This window comes from Leptopilina boulardi, unplaced genomic scaffold (genome assembly GCF_019393585.1).
Source record: "Leptopilina boulardi isolate dan_hultmark-lab unplaced genomic scaffold, ZJU_Lbou_2.1 LbouV2_361, whole genome shotgun sequence".
NCBI classification, from domain to species: Eukaryota; Metazoa; Arthropoda; class Insecta; order Hymenoptera; family Figitidae; genus Leptopilina; species Leptopilina boulardi.
Window position 1 is genome coordinate 296,399 of NW_026137931.1, and position 19,609 is coordinate 316,007.

Consider the following 19,609-nt stretch of genomic DNA (forward strand, 5'->3'; position numbering starts at 1 on the left):
ACGCAATTTACTGCTTGTTGTATTGTCAATGAGTGTGCTATGGCCTGTTGGACTAAAAGGGTTCCGTCTGCTGGTTCTTCCCCCATCATGTCCCTCAAATTTGTTGGGTTTGCAGCATAACCTAAATCTGTTCTATTTCTAAATAGTTCGCCTAAAGTTGACGCGTTTAAAGCTCCAGCTCCTCTCTGTTCAGGTCCAACTTGTCTCTCGTTTCCTGGAGGGGGGTCTTGACCTTCGTTCTCCATGGCTTACTCTCTTTTCTAATCTAGTTCTTTTTTTATTTGGGGATGTTTTCGTTAACTAGTTTAAATGTGAAATTCCCTAAGTAAGAATATAATTTGTCCCCCCCCTTTTTTTTTTCTTTTTATTAAGAGAAGAGATTTTTAAAAAAAAATGAATATAGTATGATCCTGACCTTTCCTACATATGTCTAAACGCTCGTCTTTTGGACTTGCTGTCTAAGCGAAATTTGATCTAATCTCTATATTTGTTTTACATCGAGTTCATTAATCCCATTATGACTCAATTTTTATGAAATTTGCTATCTCACCAAGAAAACTCTTCTAGTAACACGGTATAATTCTAAAACCTCTTTTTTTCTTTTTAAATATTATCCTGCCTTCCTTTTTATATGTATGTCTATATTATTCTCGAAAAATAAAACTCTTTTTAGTCTATCTATTCTGTTGGACTTTTGTATATTTTTTTTTTAAATTCTATTCCTATGCTATCCGATGCAAAATTCTATTCTCTGTTAAAATACTCCAAACTATAGGGTTGAATTTAAGGCCGATATTTAAAATTTGTATTTTATTCCCGTAAGCTAACTCGTGATTATTATTTTTGTAATTTATACATGTATTTTTTTTTTTTTTTTTTAATCCTCTCACTTGCCCAAGTGCCTACCCACTTCCGGCAAGGTTAAGTCAAGGAATTGGTCGCGGTTTATTAGAGAAACCAGAGCTTGCCGACGCAAGGTTGGTTACTGTTCCCCTGAAGCTTAACGTAAATAAGCTTAAAAAAAATCTACTACCCGCACTTTTGATATTTATATATTTCCTGTGAAGAAACAGATAGACAAAGTATTTTAAAACATGAAATCAATGTATCCATATAATTTTCCACAGTACAATAATTTTGTATGGGTGTGTATAGTGTATACCATATGTATCTTCTTTACTCAAAAATGAAATTAAAAAAGAAAATTTTCTCTCCTCTCTAGAAAAGAATATAGAGAAAGAATCCCACCGCTGCCACCAGTTTGTTAAAGTAGAATTCGGAGAATTCTATGCTATTTAATCTCTGTAATTCGAACGTATTGTCGTGTACTTTAACTAACGTGTCCTTCGGACAAAATTGTAATAGGTAGTGGATTCCCCCTCTAATTAGCTATTGTTTCAGCCAATAGGTTGAGAACCTTATTCTTACAAAAGGAAGGAGAGGATATCTTTAGATGTATTTAAATTAATTGAAACACAAAGATAAATTTATACAATTATATATTTTCCCCCAAAAAAAGAAACCCTAATACAACTTTATCTAATTCTGTTTATATTTGCGAAACTCTAACTCTGAGCTGTGTGTATGTGTTGGTATACTGTGTGTGTAAGGTGAGATGCTATGTAATACTCACAAGTGATATGCTTTTCTTTTCGCTTTTAACCAATTTGCTGAATCTTCGAAGGAATTCTTGCTTCTCACAATTTCAGGAGAAAGAACTTTTAATTTTTTATATATGTAAATCTCAATTTCTTTAAATATCTCTTAAACTTTCCTCTAATTTCCACCACAGAGTATTGATTCTTCTTTTTCTTTATATTCACGGCTAACTGCCGAACTTTAAAATAAAACAGGCTCTTTGCCTGATTAAAAAAACGCTTGATAAACTCTCGGCTTGAAACTGCCGAATTACAACCACCGGCTACGAAGGCCCGGTTCAAAACTCCTGGCTAAACTGCCTCGATTTCCCGATGTCAATCCGTTTTATTGAAAGACATTTTGATGGGGAAATCGTACTGCAAGTTCAATGCACTTGGTTGTTGCTAAGTACATTTCTACAATCTTGCAAATTTAGGTAGTGGTGTGATCCGAGTTCAGTGACTTGGATTCACCACTCCTTATATTGAGAAATATACATTCTTATATGTTTCTCAATATTTCTAAAGAAGGTCAATAATTCTGTGGTCAAAATCAAAGAAACGTATTAAACAACCCTGTTTTTTTGTTCTTCAGTCCCTTCAGCCCAAATTGTGAAAACCGAGGAATATTATCTAATTATTTTAATATTTTAAGACATTAGAATAAAAATCAAACAGACTAGATTATCTTTTATCAATTTTACATTTGAAGGTGTTTTGTGTAATTATGTTTTCGATATTGATAAATAATTGCATAATTTTTTAGAAAACAATTTGATAATTTGTTTTTTACAATTATTTAAAAGGTTACGGAGTTTGATCGTAACACAAACGTTACAGATTTTGGCGCCCGAACAGGGACATGATGTCAGGTTTCATAGATCGACTTTAGAAAAATTAGTAATGGCAGACGACAGGAATTAACAAACCAAACCCCGCGTTTCAAAAATGAGTATAGTAGATCTCGAAAACGAATTAAGACGAAGATTCGTTCCATTGCCGCTCAGATTCGCTCTCTCGGAATTACGGAATTTGTTTCGTGAAACTATTAAGATGGAAACCACGCGTACAATAAATTCACATAACGATGATTTAACAAATAATGATCATGTAGACCCCAACGTGATAGTTCAAAATAACATCGCAAGCGGACGGCATTCTAATCATTCCGGTAGTTCGCGGACTAGTCTCCTTTCAAGTAGTACCGCTAGCATTTTTGATAGTGAAATCGATAGAACTATAAGCAACCGTATCCGTGAGCATGATTCCGAACGTCACAGTATTCGCGACGGACAACGCTCTGTCCGTAACCCTTCCGTTCCCCGCGTCGACCCACCCGCCTTTCATCGAGATGAAAGCCGACGCGACTATGTTCCCCGTAATTATGTAAGAAATCGCGAACCAACACCCGATGAAAGGAACAGATTAGAACAAAACAATCACCGCCGTAATAACGAACACATCGACCGTAATCCGTATCAAAGACCGCAACCAATCCATGGTCAAAGAAATCACGATATACCTCGCGAACGTACGACCGAGTGCCTAGCTGAACGGGTCCGTAAATGGGGAGTTACGTTCGACGGAACGCGAAACGTATTGGATTTCCTTGAACGTATAGACGAACTTAGTCTCACATACGAAATTCCTCTTGACAACTTGGTCTCGTGTCTACCTATGCTACTAAAGGGTAAAGCTATCCTCTGGTACCGTAATAATCGCCGTAATTGGCATTATTGGGAAGATTTCGAATTTGACATCAAAAGATATTTCCTTCCGGTTAACATAAACCGTCAACTAGAAGAAGACATCCGTAATAGGACCCAAGGTGCAAAAGAAAGCGCACACGACTTTATAACCGCGTTACAAACTCTTATCCGACGTTACGGCGGCATGAGTCATGATAGCGAAGTAGAACGTATATACAATAATCTACGTCCGGAATACCGCCGTTACATCCGGCGGCACGAAATTAGAACGGTGGCCGACCTTATCCGTTTATGTAACGAATACGAACTTATCCTTGTCGCGGAAAAATCGTATAAACCCCCACCACAGTCTGTTTTGTCTAATGAACAAAGGCAAAGCAAAAATGACGACAATCGCCCCGCAAAGGAAAATTTGGCCAGTGTCAAATACGAGTACTCTCGAAAAGATTGTTGTTGGCGGTGCGGAAGACGGGGTCACAGACGCGAGAAATGTACCATCCCCGCCAAGAAGTTTTGCTCATGGTGTGGAAAGAAGGACATATATTCTCGCGAATGTGATTGACAGAAACCGGGAAACGCACGCCGGACCGAAATAAAACCGGCGGAAGAACGGTCCGAGAATCAAATCCTGACAGCCGGAAGCCAGACAATGTAGACGTAGTAAAAATCCCGAGCGACGCGCGACTTTATGAACCGATCTCGTTAGAAGGCGTGACGTATTGCGCACTTTTGGACACTGGTGCCAGCCGTTCATTTATCGGCGAAAAAGTGTTCAACGAGATCGTAAAACATGGAGTCGCGGAATTGCAACCCGTAAAGACGATGGCGAGATTCGCGGACGGAAGTCGTGCAAAAATTTTAGGTACGGTAGATCTAAAAATTTATTTTTACGGTAAAACGATTGACGTAACGTTTAGAGTGCTCCCCAACTTAGATTCGGATTTATTGTTCGGCCTGGACATTTTAAGTGCCGTGGATTATCGTTTCGACTACGACGATATCGCGTCGGAAAGCAGCGATTCCCGTAAATCCGAAAAACAAGTAATAGCTGAAGCGTTAAAAGAAATCGCGGAAGAATTGAAACTTTTCGAAAACGTAAAAGGTGTTACGAACGCAGGAGAACACGTAATACGTTTAAAGCCCAACACGGAGCCAATAAATTTCAATTATTCCCCCAGAAACCCCGCCATGCAGAAAATCATGATGGACGAAGCCGATGCGATGCTCGCGGCCGACAAAATCGAGCCGTCACGTGCGTCGTGGTGCTCGCCCATCGTGCTAACGAAACGTAAAAATAAAGAATACCGATTTTGCAACGATTACCGTAAAGTAAATTCCGTGACGATACGAGACGTATATGCGATACCCCAGATTAACGCCTCGCTAGATAGATTACGGGATTCAAAATACTTCTCCGTAATCGACTTAGAAAACGGATACTAGAATATCCCGTTAGCCGCAGAAAGTCGCCCGATCACCGCTTTCTTTGTTCCCGGCAGGGGATTATTCCAGTATAAAGTAATGCCGTTCGGCTTACATTTCGCATCCGCAACGTTCCAACGGATGATCGAAAAGGTTCTCGGGCCCGAACTAGGTGTCAGTGCTTACGTTTACCTAGACGACGTAATCATCCTAGGTAAAACCGTCGCGGAACACCTAGATAATATAAAACGTGTATTAAAGCGTTTACGTGACGCAAACCTACGTGTCAATGAAAAGAAATCCGAGTTCATGAAGACACAAATCCGATATTTAGGTCACGTAATCGACGAAAACGGAATACACACCGATCCCGAAAAGGTAGAATCAATCCTAGCTTTTAAAACCCCGAAAAACACAACCGAACTACGCCGTTTTATAGGAATTATATCGTGGTATAGGCGATAGATTATAGATTTACCGTGCTTACAGACCACGTTTCTTTGAAGTGGCTCCAATCATTAAAAAGTCCGGCCGGTCGTATAGCCAGATGGAGTGTATACCTCCAACAATTCGATTTCGATATTAAATATCGAAAGGGTAGCCAAAACCACGTGGCCGATGCCCTATCACGTGATCCCCTACCCGTCGAAAACGAAGCAAAAGATTTCACTGACGAAACCGCGTTTGAAATCGCCGAGAACGAATTATGTAACTGGTACCGTAAAATGATGGCATCCGTAAAAGAAAATCCTGACAGTCCCTCCGCGTACACAATTCAGGATGGTATGTTGTATCGTCATGTACATCATAGTCTCAATTTCACAGACCGAGAAAAAGTGTGGAAACTATGCGTACCCAGTCCCCTACGCGAACGCGTGTTAAAAGAGAACCATGATGAGCCGACCGCCGGCCATCTTGGAATAAGTAAAACAATAGCGCGTATTTCAGAAAATTATTATTGGCCAAAAATGAATTCCGATATCGCAAAATACGTAAGACAATGTCCGTCTTGTCAAGCGTACAAGCTCCCGCAAACCGCAATACCGGGTAAAATGGGAACATGTAACGCGACCCCTCCCTGGGAGTATGTATCGATGGATATCGTAGGTCCGCTAACGAGATCATCCCGCGGTAACAAATACCTCCTCGTGATGCAAGATAAGTTCACGAAATGGGTAGAAGTGCACCCACTTCGCGAACAAAAATCCAAACCAATCTTGCAAGCCCTAAAAGAGAAGATCATGTTACGCTACGGATGCCCCCGTATTTTAATTACGGACAACGGCAGTCAATTCCGTACCAATGACTTCAAAACGTTGTTAGAAGAATACGGAATTACCCACCAGCGAACTCCCCCCTATTCCCCACAATGTAATCCCGTCGAACGCACTAATAAAACAATAAAGACGATAATTTCACAATACGTGAAGGACAATCAAAAATCGTGGGACGCGCTCCTCCCTGAATTTCAGTTCGCGATAAATACAGCCAAGCATGAGTCCACTTCTTTCACCCCCGCTTATTTAAATTTCCAACGCGAAATATTACCCCCGAACACACTAAAAGCTTCGCTCGAAAAAAATATCCGTCACGCCCCGAAAAACGTTGAAAGGCTAAAAGATACCCTTGAACTCGTCCGAGTGAATCTGGCGCGGGCATACACACGTCAAAGCGCTCATTACGATAAGAAAAGACGCGGTTGAACGCCAGCTATAGGCGATAAGGTTAGTAAACGAGAAAGACCCCCGCCACCAGCACTGACCCATATTAATATAGGACACCCGACCGGAGGACGATCATTTTCAAACCAGTCATCATGGCTTCTACAACGTTGATTTGTGAATTATTTGGAGAAGATAGTGATACCAACGAGCTTCCAAACACCATGACCGATGTCCAGATTCAGCAACCCGACATGTTATCCGACGCAGCAATATTGTCACAAATTGACGAAATTTTGGAAAATAAGACTGCACCAGTTCCAAAATGGCGGTCAACTTCACGTGCTGCTTGTTATGCTGAGGATATAACCATAAAGTACCCGAAGAGAAAGCGAGTCACCCCACCTCGCCCAATACGTACGCCACGGTCTCCACCTTCAAACTTCGATCCTGAAACGATGATTATCGAGCCAAACCTCCTGGAAGTCTACTCCTCTGAACAACAGGAGTTCGAAGAAGCGTTCGCTGCCCTATCAGAATTCGCCGACACCCCGGAGAAACTTCTGTTCGTCGATAAACCTACACAAAAATCGCCAATTATCGAAGCTAACGACGACGAAGCTTACGAGCCTGTAAGCCAACAGAGCAGTCCACACGTAGAGAACCCGTCATTACCGTGGAGATTAATTCGTATCGCTGTCCCCGAATACCAACCAACACCCCAAGCTGATCTCGATGCCAGAAAAGAAAGGAAGAGAAAAATGGACGAATTTTTACAAAGTACCACGCCGAGCGTCACACCGAATTTTCAAGCCAAAAGAAGAAAATTCCTCACCTTCATAAACGGCAAGGAAATGCAAGTAAGAACGTACTCAGATGGAAGGGTAAAAATGAAGGAGAAGACAAGGAGTTAAAAGTTTTTTTTATTTACAATAATATGTCCAAAAAAATCAACTATTTTATTTGTTCATGCGTTATTTGTCTTTTTCCATTTTTCTACTCGTCAAACAGTTATGTACATTATATTATAACTTTCGTTTCGGCATGTATAGTTCCTTTTTTTGTATATATATATATATCACTCGGTTTCTTCTTGCATAATTTTATTTTTTTTGTACCTTTTACTTTATATATTATTTAATAAATATTCGTTCTATTTTTTTAACACGACAAAAAAAAATCCTTACGAAAAGGGGGTGTAATACGAAAGCGAATTTTAATAAATATTATTACTCCCGACAAAAAAAAACATATACGCGTTAAAATCAATAATGTCCGGATTATTGATTTTTCCGAGGATCAGCTGATAGGCGTGCGCACGCAAACTATAGAGCGCGAGACCGAGCGAAAAGACCCAGGCAAAGGCGCGGACGGTGGAGAAAGGCCCCTATGCACGGAGCGAAAAGTTGCGCGCCAGCAAACGAGATACGACCTAGCGCCGCGCAGAACGAGAGATTTCTCCCTCCAGACGCCCGATCCGATCGTTCTCCCCCACCACTGCCCAGCCGGTCGAACGAATATAAAAGGTGGAGAAATTGTGAATTCAAGACAGAACTGAGTATTACTCGGAGCAGTAAGGTGTTACCTTACTAATAACTTAGAGTGTTACTCTTCGTTAATAGAGTTTTACTCTAGCAATATACGTATGTCGAGTATTACTCGAACACGCAGATTTCAAACGTGGAATATTTTCGTTCTTTTAAACATGGTATTAGATATACTTAGAGTTTTACTCTTAGTATAGGTAATCACGAGTATTACTCGTGATTAGGCAGGATCTTCAAAATTGAACACCACCACCAAGGAAAGGATCATCACCTGGGCAGAAGATTTTACGAACGGCTCCAAATATCCCGGTTGAATGCCGATCAACTGAATTCCGCGGCTCGACCTGCATCGAAGCCGATTCTACCCCGCGGCTCAACACCCCGATGGATGCCGGTGAAATCAAGTCCCGAACAGATATCGCGTTCTTTTTCCTCAATAATATAATCAGTAGACTCACCTGAATTTCGTACCGACCGTAATTAATTTTCTTTCATTACCCGCAATTCCGTACTACTAATGTTACCGTTCCGTATTAAGTCCGTGAATGTTTCGCGAAGTTTGCGAGCTGATCGCCGTTATAATTGTTAATATAGTTTTTATCACTACCTTCATACTGTCTTTTTCTTTTCATATGACAAAACCGATCGCACGGTATCTCATCTATTAAAGAGAACAAATGAAACTTGATATCAGTCCATATCCGATTAACGTAAGATGTCAAGTAATTTTATATTGATGTATATAGTATTGTAAATAAATAAATTGTTTGTTTGTAAACAACCGTAATTGTATATTATTTTTTTTTGAATCAAAAAACCCTGGCTCGGCGAGCTAAAATGATTCAATTATTACAAACGTTACACGTGAAATGGCAAGATTGGAAATTTGTGTCTCTTTTTATGTCTCAACAAAAAATTATAAAACCAATATTTTCATGTCTGCTATAACATAACACAGTTACAAGAAAATGATTCCGCAAATGAGAAGTTAAAACTTTAGATCCCAAAGTAAGTAGTAGATCAGTTCAATAGAATCATTTATCCAGAATGTTCTGAGTTCGGACTTCTCTATTTCTCAACCTAATTACGTAGTTTAACAGAGAAGAAGAATGTTTAAATTTTGATTGCGTATATGAAATGAAAAATCTTGGGTACCGAAATAATGTAGTAGACTAGTTCGATGGAATCATTTATCCAGAAAGTTCTCAGTTCGAATTTCTCTATTCCTCAACCTAATTGATGTGATTTTCAAAAAAACAAGTATGTTACTATGTTATTTCTTAAACGAAATGTAACATCTGGAGTTCCTAAAGAATGCAGTGGATGAGTTCAAAAAAATTTACTATCCAATGAGTGTTATGTTACAAGATTTATGTGTCAGATTCCTTTATTTAATTTTAGTGCTAAAAAAATAGGTCATAATCATTTACTAAGTTTTTTAAGAATATAAGGAGATTTTATGTTAAATTACATATTGCGACAATTGTTACTTTCGTTAATTATATATAAATTAAACTTTACAAAGTCATTACGTGAAATAGCAAAATTTGAAATTTGTGTCTCTTTTTATGATTCATCAAAAAATTACAAAAACCAATCTTAAACTTTCGTATCTCTGTGAGTGTTATATAAATATTTTCATGTCTGCTATAACATTACACTGTTACAAGAAAATGATTCCGTATATGAAATGTAAAACCTTGGGTACCGCAATAATGCAGTAGATTAGTTCGATGAAATCATTTATCCAGAAAGTTCTTAGTTCCAAATTCTCTATTTATCAACCTAAATAATGTGATTTTTAAAAGAACAACTTTGTTACTATGTTATTACTTAAACCAAATGTAACATCTGGAGTACTCAAAGCATGAAGTGGATGAGTTCACTAAAAATTTACTATTTAATGAGTGTTCTGTTACAAGATTTTTGTTTCAGATTATTTTATTTAATTTTAGTTTTAAAAAAATATGTTATAATCGTTTAATTAGTTTTTTACAAATATAAGGAGATATAACGTTAAATTACATTGTGTGACAATTGTTCCTTTTGTTAATTATATATAAATTCAACTATACAAAGTTATTACGTGAAATGGCAAGATTGGAAATTTGTGTCTCTTTTTATGTCTCAACAAAAAATTATAAAACCAATATTTTCATGTCTGCTATAACATAACACAGTTACAAGAAAATGATTCCGCAAATGAAATGTTAAAACTTTATATCCCAAAGTATGTAGTAGATCAGTTCAATAGAAACATTTATCAAGAAAGTTCTCAGTTCGGACTTCTCTATTTCTCTACCTTATTATTGTAGTTTAACAGAGAAGAAGAATGTTTAAATTTTGATTGCGTATATGAAATGAAAAATCTTGGGTACCGAAATAATGTAGTAGACTAGTTCGATGGAATCATTTATCCAGAAAGTTCTCAGTTCTAATTTCTCTATTTCTCAACCTAATTGGTGTGATTTTCAAAAAAACAAGTATGTTACTATGTTATTTCTTAAACGAAATGTAACATCTGGAGTACCTAAAGAATGCAGTGGATGAGTTCAATGAAATTTACTATCCAATGAGTCTTATGTTACAAGATTTATGTGTCAGATTCCTTTATTTAATTTTAGTGCTAAAAAAATTGGTCATAATCATTTACTAAGTTTTTTAAAAATATAAGGAGATTTTATGTTAAATTACATAGTGCGACAATTGTTACTTTCGTTTGATATATATAAATTAAACTTTACAAAGTCATTACGTGAAATAGCAAAATTTGAAATTTGTGTCTCTTTTTATGATTCATCAAAAAATTACAAAAACCAATATTAAACTTTCGTATCATTGTGAGTGTTATATAAATATTTTCATGTCTGCTATAACATTACACTGTTACAAGAAAATGATTCCGCAAATGAAAAGTTAAAATTTTAGATCCCAAAGTAAGTAGTATATTAGTTCTATGGAATCATTTATGCAGAAAGTTCTCAGTTCCAATTTCTCTATTTCTCAACCTAATTTATGTGATTTTTAAAGGAACAACTATGTTACTATGATTTTTCTTAAACGAAATGTAACATCTGGAGTACCCCAAGAATGCAGTAGATGAGTTCAATGAAATTTACTATCCAATGAGTGTTCTGTTATAAGATTTTTAAGTCAGATTCTTTTATTAAATTTTATTGCTAAAAAAATAGGTCATAATCATTTACTAAGTTTTTTAAAAATATAAGGAGATTTTATGTTAAATTACATAGTGCGACAATTGTTACTTTCGTTAATTATATATAAATTCAACATTACTAAGTCATTATGTGAAATAGCAAAATTTGAAATTTGTGTCTCTTTTTATGATTCATCAAAAAATTGCAAAACCCAATAATCTTAAACTTTGGTTTCTCTGTGAATGTTATATAAATATTTTCTTTACTGCTATAACATTACACTGTTACAAGAAAATGATTCCGCAATTGAAAAGTTAAAACTTTAGATCCCAAAGTATGTAGTAGATCAGTTCAATTGAATCATTTATTCAGAAAGTCCTAATTTCGGACTTCCTTATTTCTCAACCTAATTATTGTAGTTTAACGGAGAAGTAGAATGTTTAAGTTTTGATTCCGTATATGAAATGAAAAATCTTGGGTGAATGTTATATAAATATTTTCTTTTCTGTTAAAACATTACACAGTTACAAGAAAATGATTGCGCAAATGAAAAGTTAAAACTTTAGATCCGAAACTTAAGTAGTAGATCAGTTCATAAGAATCATTTATCCAGAAAGTTCTAAGTTCGGACTTCTGTATTTCTCAACCTAATTATGTAGTTTATCAGAGAAGAAGAATGTTTAAATTTTGATTCTGTATATGAAATGAGAAATCTTGGGTACCGAAATAATGTAGTAGATTAGTTCGTTGGAATCATTTATCCAGAAAGTTCTCAGTTCGAATTTCTCTATTTCTCAACCTAATGGATGTGATTTTCAAGGCGGTTCCAGAATAGGTGCAGAAGCCAAGTGCAACTACAAGTCCAAGTGAAGACACTTGTACTTGGTTGCGCGCGCATCGCGTTGCCAACTGTCTCGGTTGTCAGAAAATTTATCTGGTGACAATCTAGTAACTCGGTTTCTCGTTCAGTTCGCGTCGTTTATTTTATTCGGATAGGTAGATAAAACAATTATTAATTGAATAATTTTTTCTGTGAAAGAAAGCGTATACCACTTTTGACGCATTGACAGGTAAGAAATAAATAATAATTATTAATTAATGCGAATTAATTAGTTGTTTGTTTTTGGTTTTGTTTGACTTTTGGCTAACATATACACATCTAACCTATAAATACGCTGAAACAATTTATCCGCACTGAATTATTAATTATATCATTTATTTGCCAATTAAAATTGAAGTTTTTTAAAAATTGTGATTTTTAATCATAAATATAGTTTAAATCTTGCTGCATTTTTCTTTAAAACAAAATAATTTGTCATTGTCTTATTTAACTTAAAGTGCGTGTGCTTTATTTTATTTAAAATCATAATAAATATATTGAAAAGTTTAAAAACACTAACAATCATTAATTATTATTATACCCATATATATGCATATGTATTATTAAACAATATTTGCTTTTCTGCAGTTTTAAATTTTCTACTTCCTACTTTTGAGACACTTTATACACTAAACCACTTTTGAAAATTCTATACTGTCTTTTATTTTTAGAAATTTGACATTTCTTTTCTATGATAAGTTTCTTTTGTATTTTGTAACTAATTTTAATTTATCAAAAATAATTTTTTTCTTATAATTTAGCACTTTTATATTATTTTTACAATAAAATATGATTACAAATTTAATAATATGAAATACCATTTAATTTACAGTTTTTATACAATAATGATTTGTACTATTGTTCCAATAATAGTTGCACAATATTGGTTAACCTTCCTTCAAGTAATTCAGAGATATATTTATGAATTGGAAACAAATAACCTTCGTCGTTGGCATGTTAGGGCACATTTAACAAATGAACAACGTGATGAGCATGGAGCTTATGAAAGACTTTTTTTACATTTTGCAAATAATGATAGTGAGGAATTTTACAATATGACGAGAATGAATGTAAAATCCTTTCGGAAATTGTACAATTCTCTGCGCCATAGATTAATAAAAACCAGTATAAGGAGGCCGTTAAGTGGGGAACTTCGTCTAGCAATTACTTTATGGTAAATAAAGGAAATATTGCAAATATTTTATAACTTAATGTCTTTAAATTAATATATAATTTATTTTTTAAATTAATAAAGGAATCAACAGGGTGTATAGCGATCGGAAATTTATTTTGACAGAATTGATACTTGCATTTGAAAAATTAAATTATTTAATTTACAGCTTTCTAGCTCATGGTGATAGCGTATTTAATACATCAAATCTATTTCGGGTCGGAAGAAGCACTACATACGAAATCATTAGTGAAGTTTGCTCTCTCATTTGGGAAGTATTGTCTCCCATATACCTTGCTTGGAAATCTGCTGAGGAATTACAACTTGTTGCTCATGGTTTTCGTGCGAGGTGGAATTTACCAAACTGTTTAGGGGCTCTAGATGGAAAAGAAATTATGGTAAAAACACCTCCGCATTCAGGAACAATGTTTTATAATTATAAATCATACTTTAGTTTCAAAATTTTGGCAATATGTGATGCGTTTCTACGCTTTACATGGGTGTGCATAGGAGATTACGGTAAGCAATCTCTCTAAATAAATTGTCATTAATTAAAATAAATTCATATTTATAACAGTAATAAATAGAAATTTTTTTATTTTGTTAGGTTCTGTAAGTGACTTGTCAACATTTCGAGAAACAGACTTATACGAAGCACTGGAAAATGGCGAGGTCGATCTTCCCGAGGATGATTTTCTTCCTCGTACTAATGTCAGAATGCCATTCTTTTTCATAGGGGATGGAATTTTCGAAATGCGACGACACTTTATGATACCTTATAATAGAAATAATATTTTGTCAGAGGAAGAAGCAGTTTTCAATAAAAGGTATTAAAATTATCTCAAAATACGTATTCATTATTTAAAAAAATATATAAACTACTTACAAATTGAAATAAATTTCATTTAATGTTATTAATGTTTAAAATTTTTATTACATAAGATCAAAAATGGAAAACTGAAATAAATAAACGAATAAACAAAAAATTAATTTTTTTTACAAAAAAACAAGACTTTTTCAAAAATATTTCTCAATGAATATTTATCAAAATTAATATTTTATGAAATTTATGGTTATGGTAATTAACATTTAAAAACATGATTAAATGATTAAATTTGGTGTGTTTTCTTTTAATATTAAAAAAATTAGAGGGGAATTTTTTTTAATAGTTTTAGTTAATTTATAAATTCAGGTGAAAATTGATAAAAATTGTTTTTTGAGCATTTAAATATCGATTAAGTAATAATGTATTGTATAATAATATTAAATGGTACATAAAATTTTATTTATTATTTTATTTAAGAATTTAATATAATTAAACCAAAAAAATTTATTATATTCAAATAATCTATTAAAAATTTTTTAATGAAATAATTTTTTTTTTATTTTGAACAAAGACGATTTTTTTTTAATAATATTTGTTTGATATAAATAAATATGTACTTGATATTAATCAATTATTTGTTTATTTTAATAAAATAAATTGTTCACTTTATAATTCATTATCAAAGATCAGCTTCGTTTACGAAAAAAAAATGATAACCCATCAATGTAAATGACAGTTAGGATTAATTTTGTTTTTAATTTTAAGTCTTTAATATTTTATAATGTACTATAAAGAATTTAAAGAATATTTATTTGTTAATAGTTTTTTAAATAATTTTCAAAATTAAAAAAAAATTTTTAATTCTATTACAATTCCTTTTGTTACTGGTTTTCTTATTTATATTTTTCATGATTCCAAATAATCATGAATAAAAATTTCTAAAAACTTAACTTTTTTAAAAAAAAATTAAATTTTGAAATTAATTACAAAAATTTATATATTTTAGCAATATTAATTGCAATAGGCTTAAATTTCATTAATTCATGCCCTTATTCATATGTTTAAATGAAAATAAAAAGAAATTAATAATATACATATCTATATATTTCATTTTTTGTCAGGTTGTCAAGAGGAAGAAATACAATTGAGGACAGTTTTGGGCGTTGGGTTAACAAATTTGCCGTTCTAAGCACTCGTCTTGATTTTTCATTAGATAAGTCGATAAGCATTATTAGAGCATGTTTATGTCTGCACAATTTTATAATTGATGAAGAATTGATGGATAAAAAACCCTATAACGTTACTGCATACATAGCTCGAAACGAAGAAGGAGTTCGTCGAAATGAACAAATTGTCGCTCACAATGTTCCAAATGATCCTTATGAGCAACGAAACATTTTAGCGGCATATTTCACCTCCCCTGAGGGACAAATTAGATATGTTTAATGTATTATATTTATTAAATTATTTTTATAATTTTATAAATTAAATTAAATTTTTAAAATAAATATTGTTTTTTTTCTTTAAAGAAACGATAATAATTACATTTTTTTTATTTAAATTTAATTACTATTATTATTATTATTAGTATTGTTATTCTTTCCTAATTTGAAGGTTACTCTTCTTAAATTTTTTTTCGTTCCTTTCAATATTGCAAACAATATGTTCCAAATTGAAAATCGTTATTAGTTTGTTAACTACTTCTTTGATTATACCTTATTTCAATTATTTAGTCGAATTAAGAATTTTTTATAAAAATAATAGTAATTAAAATAATAAAATATATATTTGTAAAATTTTATAAGAATTAAAAAAAAGTAATTTATATATATTTCAATTTAAAAACAATTTATTATCAAACTTGGAATTTTTTCTTTCTACTACAACAAATTATATCTGCTTTGACTATATGTTTTATCATAATTACAATAAAGTATAAAACTTTATTTTATACGTAATTAACAACATTTTCATAATATTGTTTTTGTATATTAACCAAAATTATTTGGTAATATAAAAATTATCACAGTAACATTAATGTAAATTGATATATTTGTCAAATGGCTTTTAAAAATAATAATTCGATAGACCTTTTCATGCTAGTCGTTCTGTCCTTATCTAGCGCATACAATGACGCATGAGTTGGAATAGGACAGAATGATCAGCATGAAAAGGTCTATTGAAATAAATTAAACTGACCAAAAAGAAATTTTTCTTAATTTATTATAATTTATAAAAAAATTAAAATTATAAATCTCTATACAATAGATTTAAATTATCGTGCCACGAAAATGTCTATAAAAAAATTTAACGTCTAAGCATAATATGTTCTTAAACGGGAACACGATTGGAAACGCAAACGGAAGAATGCGATAGAGAAGGACAAAGTTAATCTCTGTCATTTTTTAACGCATTTTGCGTTTTCGGTTAACGTTTTCGATTGCGTTTCCAAGCAAGAAGCAATTGTGCGTTAACCTTAAACGGGCTTAAATGTGTTGATTAAAACGCAATTACAAAAATTGTTTATAAATGGTGGACGGTTGATTATTTGTTATTGTATATTTTATTTAGACGATAACCATGAATAGAATTAAGCAAAAGTTATATGATGAACAAAAAAACAGGGAATTAGTAATGCTGGTTTTCCAAAATCGTTGTTTGTATATTAGTAATATTAAACAAATCGCAAAACCAGGAATAGTTGAGGAAACTTGGAAAGAAATTGCATTTAAATTACAACAAATAGGCAATCCGCATTTTAAAGGTATTTATTTTATAATTTAAAATTTAATTATTGTGTATTCCTAAAGTTATATTTCTATTTTGAAATATACTAATTTTAGTTTCGTGAGGTTATCAATAAACCATGTGATAATTTAGTGTTTGGAGGGTAGGGGATATCAGAAAATATCACGATATACATTTAAGAAATGGGAAAAATATAAAAAGAATAAGGAGTATTAAATTTTATAAAAATTTTGACACATGTTTATCGACTACCCTTTCATTTAATAAATAAAAACTTAAATTCGTTGTCTGAATAATATAAAAGAAAAAGGTACCTTTAATATAAATTGAAAAAAAAAAATTCATTACTTATGTCAAAAATTTTTAGTAATTTTGTTCCATTCATCTAAATTACTAGCTTCAATTTAACATGTACATGCTGTATTTAATTTAATATTATAAATTTTATAATATTACACGTTATAAATATACCTTATTTACGTAATTAAAAAAAAAAATTATTTGCAAATGACAGATCCTCAGAAACGTTGGCAACAATTGAGACGCTCGTTCAACAGTCATTATAAAAACTCAAATGTTGGTTGGTATTTATACAATGATCTTCTATTTCTCGAGCCACATACTAAAGTTAAAAAGTCTTCTAATGGTGGAACTCTTGAAAATGTTCATCATCTTCATTCACCAAGTGAATATTTTTTTTTATCATTATTATTATTATAATTATTATCATCATTATTATTATAATTATTATCATCATTATTATTATAATTATTACTATTATTATTGAAAAAATTTAATTATTACTTTAAAACTTTATTTTATTTTACATTGTGTCCAAGGGCTGTTTAAAAAAATTATTTCATAACGCAAATATGTATATTTTTGACAGTTATGAACATGTGTGAAACGTCCCATGCTTCTTGGGGCAATTCATTAGGCAGTATTGGAGATAAGGAGAAATCACTTAATGCCGATACTTTTTCTGCTTTTAATGCACAAGATGACGTTGTAAATGTTGATGATATCAAGAAGGAATTTACAGAATACGATATGCTTCATTTTTAAAATGAAATTATTGAAATCGAAGATGATGATGATGATGATCGTCATCGGATGTCAGAAGATCAAAGTTCAAACAGTGGCCCGTCAAACATTGTGCCGTTTACATCACAAGGATTTAATCCAAAATTGTCATCATTTGGTTTAACCTCCACAAGTTCTCCGAATTCCAATATTTCAACACCACCACCACAACCAGCTTTAACGTCGCCACAAGCCTTGGATGAGATTAATGAAGGTTTTTATTCAGCCTATTTGAAAAAAAAATTAATGGAACAAACAAACTCAGGGTTGCATTCTTTAGGACCTGAACCACAGACAAATGTTTTTCAACATTCAAACTTTCAGTCACAATCTAGAGCTTTTCATGCAGCTAAAATATCAAATTTGAACAAAGAAAATGATGTAGGAATATCCTCAAAAAATCAAAGTACAACAGATTTTTTAAACTCTCATTTATCAACGTCGTTCATGCCCTCATTGGATGTGGCTTCGCGTGCAATTTGTTCTCAACCTACTACAAGTAGACCATCAAACGGAAGAAAAAGTTGCAGAATTGGAAATATATTTAATTCTCATCCAATTAAAAATCAATACAAATCAGTTCAAGATATTCCGATATCCAAGCTTTCTGAAAAAGTGAACGCATCCCCACCGATTGATCGTTTCGCGAGAAGGAATTTGCAAGACAAACAAAAAAATTCATTAATTCTTAATGACGCTTTAACTCGGTCAACTGAAACTTTACAAGAAATATCGAACACATTTTCACAAATTGCAAAAGCAAAATTAGAAAAAAACATTCCGGCAGATTGTGTATTCAAATTATTTTTAAACGATTGGCATAAGTTGTCAGATGACGAACAAAGAGCAAAACTCAACGGTGTAATGGACATACTAGATAGCTATAAAGCCAAGTAAAGTCCACATCTTTTGATTGCGCATTATTTTACGTTTCTTTTTCCAGTTATTCATTCGTTAGTTTAAATTATTCGTTGATGTCCATCTTTAATGATGCTTTGATTAAGGCAATGCAAAATAAAAATCATTGCAATAATAGATATTACTTATGTTATACTAAAAAATTAATATTGATATATTAGCAGAGTTGATATACTATTATAGGGCCATTACATTATATTTTGACTAAATTATTTGCTGGCTAATTTAAAAAGAAATTGATACTTTCAGAAATGATTTTGCGTAACATGTGGTGAACAAAATGAAAATAATTATATTAAACTTTTTATTATTTCCATTAAAATATGAATTAAATTAACTATTTTTAAATGATTGAAATATTTTCAAAAATAAAATAATATAAAATTTTTATTCAAAGTTGGTGTGTTAGATAACATAATTTTGATATTTTTACCAAATATTAAAAAAAAAATGAAAATATTAAATAAAATAAAAACTCACCAAATTTAAATTATTTGCAACAAAATTTTAGATTTTATAATATATAATTTTTCTAAAATTTATGAAATATTTTATTTACGTATAAATAAAAATTAACTTAAATTTTCATGATGGATTTTTATCGATTTTAAGATAAAATTTAATTTGAAAATTATACATATATTTCGATATTCATGAAAATAAATATTTTAAACTTGAAATTGGGCAACAACTTCAACAAGAAAAAATTAGATGCATTAAGCTCGAAATATGCGTACAATTTTATAATAAAATCTTCTATTAAACTCGATCAAAATATTCCACAAGATTTCAAAATTTTTTATTTTGCAATAGAAGAGTTATAGGTTATTAAATATTTGAAAATCTAGA

At 32.2% G+C, this 19,609-nt stretch overlaps 1 protein-coding gene across 1 annotated transcript; it reads left to right on the top strand.

The window, feature by feature from the left end:
• The first annotated feature begins 12,859 nt into the window (after nt 1-12,859).
• On the top strand, nt 12,860-15,457 carry LOC127286473 (uncharacterized). Its single transcript, XM_051312904.1, has 4 exons — nt 12,860-13,188; nt 13,355-13,704; nt 13,793-14,012; nt 15,133-15,457. Exons 1-4 carry the CDS (start codon nt 12,860-12,862, stop codon nt 15,455-15,457), a joined length of 1,224 nt encoding a protein of 407 aa, XP_051168861.1.
• The last annotated feature ends 4,152 nt before the right edge of the window (nt 15,458-19,609 follow it).

Bases quoted from the DNA above. Each gene is read 5' to 3' on its own strand.
- LOC127286473 (XM_051312904.1), top strand. From the start codon at position 12,860: ATGATTTGTACTATTGTTCCAATAATAGTTGCACAATATTGGTTAACC. The intron at 13,705-13,792 runs GTAAGCAATCTC...TTATTTTGTTAG, and splicing joins GGTGTGCATAGGAGATTACG to GTTCTGTAAGTGACTTGTCA. The intron at 14,013-15,132 runs GTATTAAAATTA...ATTTTTTGTCAG, and splicing joins GAAGCAGTTTTCAATAAAAG to GTTGTCAAGAGGAAGAAATA.